The 8,511-nt window shown below is 51.1% G+C and overlaps 1 protein-coding gene across 2 annotated transcripts; it reads left to right on the forward strand.

Moving 5' to 3' along the window:
- The first annotated feature begins 313 nt into the window (after positions 1 to 313).
- Mcl1 (MCL1 apoptosis regulator, BCL2 family member) lies at positions 314 to 3,523 on the forward strand. 2 transcript variants are annotated; one of them, XM_038311217.1, is made up of 3 exons: positions 327 to 1,028; positions 1,312 to 1,559; positions 2,280 to 3,523. In XM_038311217.1, exons 1-3 carry the CDS (start codon positions 410 to 412, stop codon positions 2,394 to 2,396), a joined length of 984 nt encoding a protein of 327 aa, XP_038167145.1. In that variant the 5' UTR covers positions 327 to 409; the 3' UTR covers positions 2,397 to 3,523. The 2 variants fall into 2 exon arrangements, with proteins under 2 accessions (XP_038167146.1, XP_038167145.1); XM_038311218.1 differs by lacking the exon at positions 1,312 to 1,559 and having other exon boundaries at positions 314 to 1,028.
- Positions 3,524 to 8,511: the final 4,988 nt, after the last annotated feature.

Here is an 8,511-nt window from a genome sequence, read left to right on the forward strand (position 1 = left end):
AATTTAAAAAGTGGTATGGTTTAAAAACGAAGCGCATGGTGCAAGCCTGTCGTACCAGCACAAGAAAGGCTAAGCAGGACTAGCTAACGTCCAGGACAGCCTGGACATCAAACCCTGGCACAAGCAGGGGTTCCGAGCAGAAGCGCACAGAGCGGAAGGAACGCGCGCGCCGCCAGTCGGGTCGTTATGTAGCCGGCGTGCGCAGCCGGGCCGGAAGAGCCCCGGTCCACGTCCGGTGCGGCTCTCCGGAAATCACGCCCCTTTCCCTTTTACGGTAAGACCCCGCTTGCGTCAGAGCGGCCCTAAGGCGGCGGCCGGTTCCAGCCTGGCCCACTCCTGACTTCCGCCAGCCTCGAGTCTGGAGTCGTGGCCTTCCCCGCTCTCGTCCCCTCGCCCACGGCGTCCGATCATGTTTGGCCTGCGGAAAAACGCGGTGATCGGCCTGAACCTGTACTGCGGCGGCGCCAGCCTCGGCGCGGCCGGCGGTTCTCCGGTGGGGGCGCGCCTGACGGCCGAGGAGGCCAAGGCGCGGCGCGAGGGGGGAGGGGAGGCCGCCCTGCTGCCCGGCGCGCGGGTGGTCGCTCGGCCGCCGCCCGTGGGCGCGGAGGACCCCCACGTCAGCGCGTCGGCCGAGAGGCGGCTGCTGCGGGCTCCCGGCCTCCTGGCCGTGCCGCGGGAGGGGCTGGCCGCGCCGGCCGCCGCCATCATGCCGGGCGAGGAGGAGCTGGACGGCTGCGAGCCCGAGGCGCTCGGCAAGCGGCCGGCCGTGCTGCCCCTGCGGGAGCGCGGGAGCGAGGCGGCCGCCGACGGCTCGCTGCCCTCCACGCCGCCGCCGGCCGAGGAGGAGGAGGAGGACGAGCTGTACCGCCAGTCGCTGGAGATCATCTCGCGCTACCTGCGAGAGCAGGCGGCCGGCGCCAAGGACGCGAAGCCGCTGGGCGAGGCGGGCGCCTCGGGCCGGAGGGCGCTGGAGACCCTGCGGCGCGTGGGTGACGGGGTGCAGCGCAACCACGAGACGGCCTTCCAGGGTAAGCGGCGCCTGGGGCGGGCCGGGCCGGGCCGGGCCGTGCGGGAAGAGCCCGAGCGAGCTGGCTCCGCACCCGGCGTGTTCTGGCCGTGAGTCATTGTTTCCGCCCATCTGGCAGTTGGGTTCAAAAGCCGGAAAGGGTGGGATGTCAATGTCGGCGTGGGGTCCGCCTGAGCGCTCCAGAGCCGGCAGAGCCGAGTCCCCTCGCCGTGGGTGGGCAGGGGTCGTGCCCGGCTGCAGCAGACAAAGGAGGCCATAAGGTTGCGTGCTTTTCTCCCTCTCAGGCATGCTTCGGAAACTGGACATTAAAAACGAAGACGATGTCAAATCTTTCTCTCGAGTGATGGTCCATGTTTTCAAAGATGGCGTAACAAACTGGGGCAGGATTGTGACTCTTATTTCTTTTGGTGCCTATGTGGCCAAACATTTGAAGAGCATAAACCAGGAAAACTGCATCGAACCATTAGCAGAAAGTATCACAGATGTTCTTGTCCGATCAAAACGGGACTGGCTTGTCAAACAAAGAGGCTGGGTAAGTTTGCCTTACGGTTTAAAGGGGCCGTGGAGTGGAAATGGGGTGCAGGACTTAGTGAAAGTGGAGGCAGCTAAAGGTTTTTACAAAGCTCCCGGTTCCAGATCTAATCTATGTATCATCTCTGGTTGCTTAATGTTGGACGTTGGGGGGGGGGGGGGGGGGGAAGTGGTATGCGGTCTTGAACTGCACCAGAAGGTCTTGTATTCTGTAGGTTCTTCTAAATCAGTTGGGTAATCCTCAGAGCAGTGGATTTGAAAGTAGTAGTAAGGGTCTCCTGCAATGACTAAATTTACATTCCCAGTGGGCCCTCATTTTAATCCAGTGGAGACTGGAGACGGGTAGAGCCTGCAGTTTAGACGTTTTAATACCCAAAGAGCTCTGGTGTGAAGTGTGCTCAGCCTCATTAGGAAACACTGACCCACGGGAGAGATGCTTCCGGGGGCTCTGAAGAGTGGTAGCGTTTCTGTCTTCTACCGTGTGATGGGGGGCCTTCAATTCTTGTTCACCTTGTCCAGTACAGCTGTGAGTTACAGTCTAACTCTTGCGAGTGGTTACTCACTGGAAACTACAGACACAGCTCTTTTGCATCCCGGGAGTATTTGATAGTTGGTTTGCCATTGTTTCGGGGGATATTTTAATTCATCCTTTCTCTGTATTTAGTGTCACAACGGCAGAAACCCATACTTGAAAAATGTGCTTTTCTTTTTTGTTTTCTAGGATGGGTTTGTGGAGTTCTTCCATGTACAGGACCTAGAAGGCGGCATCAGAAATGTGCTGCTGGCCTTTGCGGGTGTTGCTGGAGTGGGGGCTGGTCTGGCGTATCTGATAAGATAGCCTTGTGAGTGCGATAGGTGTTTCAGCTCCAGCCACCAAACCCATGCTCTGTGAAAACCAGTGTATTTATGAAGTTGGACTTGAAGCTGCCCCGGCTTTAACAATCCAGGAGTTCCACTCTAGCAACATAGCCAGAAATAAAGCAAGTGGCTACGGGATTGTGGCCAACAAGAATAAATACATGGGAAAAGCACTCCCTCTTGAAGAGTTACTATCTGAAAGAAGCGAAGTTTTCACTCGGCAGACTTTGGGAGGCCATGGAGGAGGACTTGTAGATTGGATGAAAGTGGTTAGCTGGACAGACGTGATTTCCTTGTCCTGAATGGAGTGGCCAGCGTCAGGCTAGTCATAGAGCTCAATAAATATGCAGAATCCACCACTCTCCTGTAGTGTCGCAAAGAAGCACTAACATTGACGGTGACCTGTGCAAATGGATGTAAGCTGCAAGTAAGAAACTGTGACTAGAAGCCACAGGAGTGTACAAGAATGTGAAGGGAGGCACGCACGCCCCGCGAGCTCTCCCAGGTGTGCTTGTTGACGAAGCCCACGTGCTCAGGATGTGTAGGCCTGTCTACTTTGGCTTGGTTTGGATGATTCTTAAGTTTATTAGCCTGGTAATGGCCAAAAGTACTTGACTAAGCTTCACTAATTAGTTATGAAACTGAAAAGCCTCGATTTTTAAGAGAAACAACATATAAAATGTATTTGTCTGTAAAAATTGTATATATTTTTACAGAAAGTCTATTTCTTTGAATATAAAAGAGGGAAGGCTCTGATTTAGTTTTTCCATACCCTTTTGAAAAGATTTGCAACTTGTAGTTAAAATCTATTTCTTACAGCTTTTTAGAACTTTGTCATGACCAGTACTAGAGTACACACAGAACCAGCTGCGCGTGCACTGGCTGCAGTGAGGCAAATCAGATTCACAACTACGCAGGCTTAATTTTCCAGTCTGATTTTGTATCGCAGGTAGATGTAAGGCATTTGATCCCCTGGTGACTTAGTAAATTGTAAAGTGGTTTGCAGGCTAGACTCATAACCATGGTGCTATTCACAGGTTTACTTGTTTAATACAAGTTTAAGCCTGGTGTTGTCAATAAAACAAGTATGTATTTCTTTTCTACTAATGATTGCCAAGCTTTGTTTTGAATTTCTGTGTTGGTTTCTCTAGGTGTCCCACTGTTGTATAGAATTAACCTTTCTTAAATCCTGACTTGTGATGCTCCCTCTGGTCCCTCTACAGATAGAATCGAGGTCCACATTTCCTCCTTGGAGCCCCCACCCTCACCCCCCAACTAGGAACTTAAGTCTTCTCCCTCCCGTCCTGTCAGCCAGCAGAGCTTTGTCTCCTAAGAGGCTTTGAGGCCTTTGACCAACAGTAGCAGCATGGGGGAGTTTCAAAAGTCACAGCTTTAACTGTCCTAGAGTGAGTAGAGAAAGAAGGGTTTCGTTAAGCCTCGGTTATCTGAAAGCTAACTGGTAAACTGGAGGAGTTTGTTTAAGCTGTGGTCATTTGAAAGCTTCAGTCTCAGAGTGTGACCTTTAGTCAGGACTGCAGATAAAAATAGGCATGAATCAGATGACTAAGAATGCGATGGGGAAGAAGTACCCTGCCCGTCCATCCCAGCCCGAGGTCATCTTGTTGGAGCTGTTTGTACCTATGTATTTATCCTTCTTGGTTATAAATTGCTTATTTATGTTTATCTCTTGGAATTAAAAGCACTTTATGTAGTTTGACCCTACAGGTTAAGGTGCCTAGAAGGCGCGCTCCCATATCCATTTGTAGACGTTTGTGTTTGTACCAGGGCCGTGCAGACTTGGAGAGCCCAAGTGGTTGAGAAAAGGGGTTTATTTGGAGGGAGAAGAGGCACGGTCCAAGTGCTGACTAGCTGCATGGTTGAGGCACCCTCCAGAGTGAAGAGGGAGGGAGGGGCTGCTGGAAAGATGGCTCGCAGCAAATTCTTTGTCTTACACTTCTCAGGGAAAGCCATACCATCTTCAAGCATCCATGTGCATTCTAGCTGGGGTGGTGAATACCTTCAGTCTGGTAGAACCAGCATTTTAACACCTGTTCCCAAAAGGGTTAGGACCAACTGCAAGTTAATGTGGGTTGTAAAAAATGTGTTTCCCTAACTTCTGTTTCTTCTCTTAAGGAAAAAAAATAAACCTTTTTTTTTTTTTTTCTCCAAAGTAAGGTGTGGTATGGGTCTTTCTTATCGCCTTCCTTCCCCATTATGCAAGTCTCTTTAGGGAAGTCAGCTGAGCAATGCATGTAAGTGAACTAAAAACAAAAGTTAAAGTCGATTCGCCTCATAGCAAAGGGGCAGAGCACCTGTATACTAATCTGGAGTTTTGTGTTTGTTGCACTACTTAAACTAGGCCTGTACTTTTCTGTGTTGGAGGAGAATGTTTTTTGGTCTCCTTTAAGATGGCCACTATATCTAAGTTCGAGGCTGACCCTGAGCTTTTCATGCTCCTGCCTCCACCTCTGGTCTTCTGCTTTAGCTGAGGTGATGGGTGTGTGCCTTCTCAGGGTGCGGTATCCCAACCTGCCCCTGCAAGGAGTGCACCCTAGGGAGCTTTTCTCCCCCCCCCCCCCCCCAAGTTCTGGGAGTAAACCCAGGACCTTGTGTGTAGCAGGCAGGCTCTTCACTGAGCCACTCTCAAGCACAGGGTCTTAGCTTTGCAACTCGGGCCCAGGATTTGGTGCGTGCTGTACAGCACTCTCCAGCTGGGCTACTGTGCTGCCTTCCAGTCCTTGTTAATGCACAGACCAAAAGCTTTCTTACCTTGTGAGTTACTAAGTATCGGTGTGCATACCGGTGAGCTCAAACTCAGGCCTGGTGGCAAGTGCCCCTACCCACTGTACCATCTCACCAGGGTGATAGGGTGTTGTGTTCGTTTGTTTTTAGTATGGAAGGGTTCACAAAGCAATAACTCCACCACCTCCACCCTGCTTTTAAGATGAACTAGATTATTCACCTGAGGTTTTAGTTCTTAGCTGTCAGTGCCACTCCTTCCAGTTTGAAGAGCTGTCCTGCCTTTGTTGTCAGATGCCTTGCAAGGGAGCCTAATCACCATGGAAACGTGCAAATTTGAGGTTTGCATAGCTGGTTTTCGGCCACAAACACTAATCGAGCAAACAGCATCCTGTATCTTCTACTCAGTTTTGTCTGTTTCAACATCTGTTCCATCTTCCATGGGCTTCATTACCAGATGACAGTAACTTTTTACTGGTTTGGCTCCCCTCCCCCACACACACGTGGTTTCACTATGTAGCCCTGGCTTTCCTGGAACTCACTCTAGACCAGGCTGCCTTAGAACTCAGAGATAACGCCTGTCCCTGCCTCCTGAGTGGTAGGATTAAAGGCCTGAACCGCCACCGCCTATCAGTAACTTTTATTGCAAAATTGCTTTGTGCTGGGCCTGGTGGCTCCTGTAACCCCATCCTTTAGACTGAGGCAGTAAGTACTGCCTGGAGTTCAAGGCCAACAGGGGCTACGAAATAGTGGGGGTTGGGGGAGATGTGTCTTTGAGACTGGCAGCACTAACTGGTCTTGCGAGGACTTATGTTCAGTTCCCAGGTTCCATGTTAGACAACTCAAGTTACCTTAGTAACTTGAGCTCCAAGAGATGTAATGCCCTGTTCACACAGGCACAAAGGGAATGTGGTTTAATGACCAGTACACACCAGGTTCTGAGTCTGATTCCTAGCACTGAAAAAGCGGAGCTGTGTACAGAGGCATGTTGAGACAGTGGCACCCAAGGAAAGGTACGGTTAACATGCTAAATCTTGGTACACCTGTGATCCCAGCAGGACTGCATCGGGTCCAAGGCAATCCTGTGCTTAAATAAAAAGTCATAAAAGTAAAAGTCACTGGGAAGTGGGAAGAGACAGGCCCCCAAAGTGACTGGGTTAAGTTTTGCTTAGTACTGTTCCTGGTGATGCTTCGGAGGTTTTGTTTGTTTTTAGTTATTTTTGATGCAAGACCTAGGCTTGCACTGAACTTTGGATACTCGTGCTTTGTCCTTCTGTGCCAGCATGATGAGTCCCATTGGTGCTTATGATGCGAAGCTGCTTCTGTGCACTGTGCCTTTGCCCTCAAACCTCGAATGGAGCCAGTTCCTGTAGGGCACCAGGGGAGGTTGAGGTCACTGCCACACACAAGGACACCTAAGGACCAGTGTCCAACCAAGGTCAGCCTTTGCTACGATTTGGAAGCTGGTGTAGGTTGCCTGAGAACTTGTTTGGGAAAACATTAAAAAGTGGGTGTGGTGGCACATATCTTAATTCTGCCCGCCACTTAGGAGGGGTGTAAGCCAACCAGGACTCTTGCTCAAGGAGTAACCTAAGTCACTAGAGGCGGCACACACCTCAGCCCGCCCTGGTGTTTGACACACTAATGTCCAGTTCTCTTTTTCTTCTTGCCGTGCAGACCCAAATTCTGGCCTCCTGCCTCTGCCCCTCAGGTGCCAGACGGGTAGGTATGTGCCTGTGTCAGCCTCGGAACCAGGGCCTCCTGAGTATGAGGCCAGCCGGCAGACAGCCACCCAGCCCTTTCGTTTTCAGTTCTTCTTGTGCCGGTAAGGGGTGCTGGAGTTTAAACAAGAGCCTCCAGTACTGAGTGAGCTTCTGCTGAGCCGCACCTGCTGGCCCGAGAACCAGGTCATCTGTTGCCCCAGAATTTTTCTTTCCAAGTTGGGGTATTGCTCATTTGTTAGGGTGGATGTTGAACCTTTGCAAGGTCCTGAGTTCAGTCTTCTGCACCCCATTCTCACCCTGCCCCCCCCCCCCACTTCCTGAAACTTAGTGTCACGCTAGTCCAGGCTAGGATCAAATTTGGGTTGATAGTCTTGTCCTCGCCTCTCAAAGTTCTGGCCTGCACTGGCAGAAGGCCAGCCTAAAAACTACGTTTTGGTAACAGAGTTAGAGTCGTGTGGCTCCAGCCGGATGCCGAAGCAGGGCACTTACTGCAGGAAGAATGTTGTGGCGCTCCTAGGCTTCACTTGTTCAGCCAGAGCTCTGCCTTCATCAACCCCCACCCCAGTGCCTTCTCTGGAGATTGACAACTTGGTTCTGTCTCAGTTCACAGTAGTTCAGCGTTTGTGTAGCTTATCTCAGTTATGTGAAGCATCGGAGGGGGGGGGAGGGGCATCCTCCCGAGGCTGCTGAGTCAAACAACTCTTGAGAATTGAGTGGGGGTTTTGTTTTTTTTCCTCTGAGGCGGTTGGGGGGAGGGGAGTTCCGAGGCTGGGTTTCTGTGTAACAGGGCTGACTGGCCTGTAACTTGCTCTGCAGAGCGCAGCCTCTGTCCCTTGAGTGGAGTGCTGGGATTAAAGGTTTGTGCCACCACACCGGCTTTTTTGTTTTGTTTGAGACCAAGAGTCACTGTGTTGCCCTTCCCTGGGATGGGTGAAGGGACTGACTCCGGGTCAGTAATTCTTCACTGATGATCTGAGACAGGGCCTCAGTACCCTAGGCTAGCCTTGGACTCCCTCATTAATCGAGGGTGCCCTTGAATTTCTGACCCTCCTGATCTCACCTCTCATGTGCTGAGATTATAACCTGTGCTGCTGCTCCAGGCTACGCACTAATAAAGAGGCAGAACTGTTTGGGCTTTTTCTGAAGTCTTTCTATAGCCCTGACTGGCTTGTGAATCTATGTGTAGACCAGACTGGCCTCGAACTTGGATTCATCTTCTACCTCTGCCTCCCACGTGTGGTAGCTTTGCAGTTCTACAAAATAATAATAGTTCCTGACAGCTGGGGTGTGTGTCAGAGCCCCCTAAGTCCACTGGCCCTGAGGTTACCACAGCCAACTTCACAGCAGTTTGAAAACTGTGAAGTTTTGTTTTGTTTTTGCTTTTTCATTTGTTTAGGAGTGTTTTTAGTTTGTTCTTGAGATTCTCGTTTATGTGGGGGGGGGGGTGCACACCTTTAATCCCAGCAATTGGAAGGCAGAGGCAGGTGGATCTCCGAGAGTTCGAGGCCAGCCTGGTCTACAAGAGCTAGTTCCAGGACAGGCTCCAAAGCTACAGGTTTTGAGAAATCCTGTCTCAAAAAAAAAAAAAAAAAGAGAGAGAGAACTTGCTATGTAGATCAGGCTGGCTCAAAC

The sequence above is a fragment of the Arvicola amphibius genome, chromosome 14 (assembly GCF_903992535.2).
Source record: "Arvicola amphibius chromosome 14, mArvAmp1.2, whole genome shotgun sequence".
Classification (NCBI taxonomy): Eukaryota; Metazoa; Chordata; class Mammalia; order Rodentia; family Cricetidae; genus Arvicola; species Arvicola amphibius.

Excerpts from the sequence above, each read along its gene's own strand:
- Mcl1 (XM_038311217.1), top strand. The coding sequence starts at position 410 with ATGTTTGGCCTGCGGAAAAACGCGGTGATCGGCCTGAACCTGTACTGC. Across the intron at positions 1,029-1,311 it reads CCACGAGACGGCCTTCCAGG|GCATGCTTCGGAAACTGGAC; the intron begins GTAAGCGGCGCC and ends TCTCCCTCTCAG. Across the intron at positions 1,560-2,279 it reads TTGTCAAACAAAGAGGCTGG|GATGGGTTTGTGGAGTTCTT; the intron begins GTAAGTTTGCCT and ends TTTGTTTTCTAG.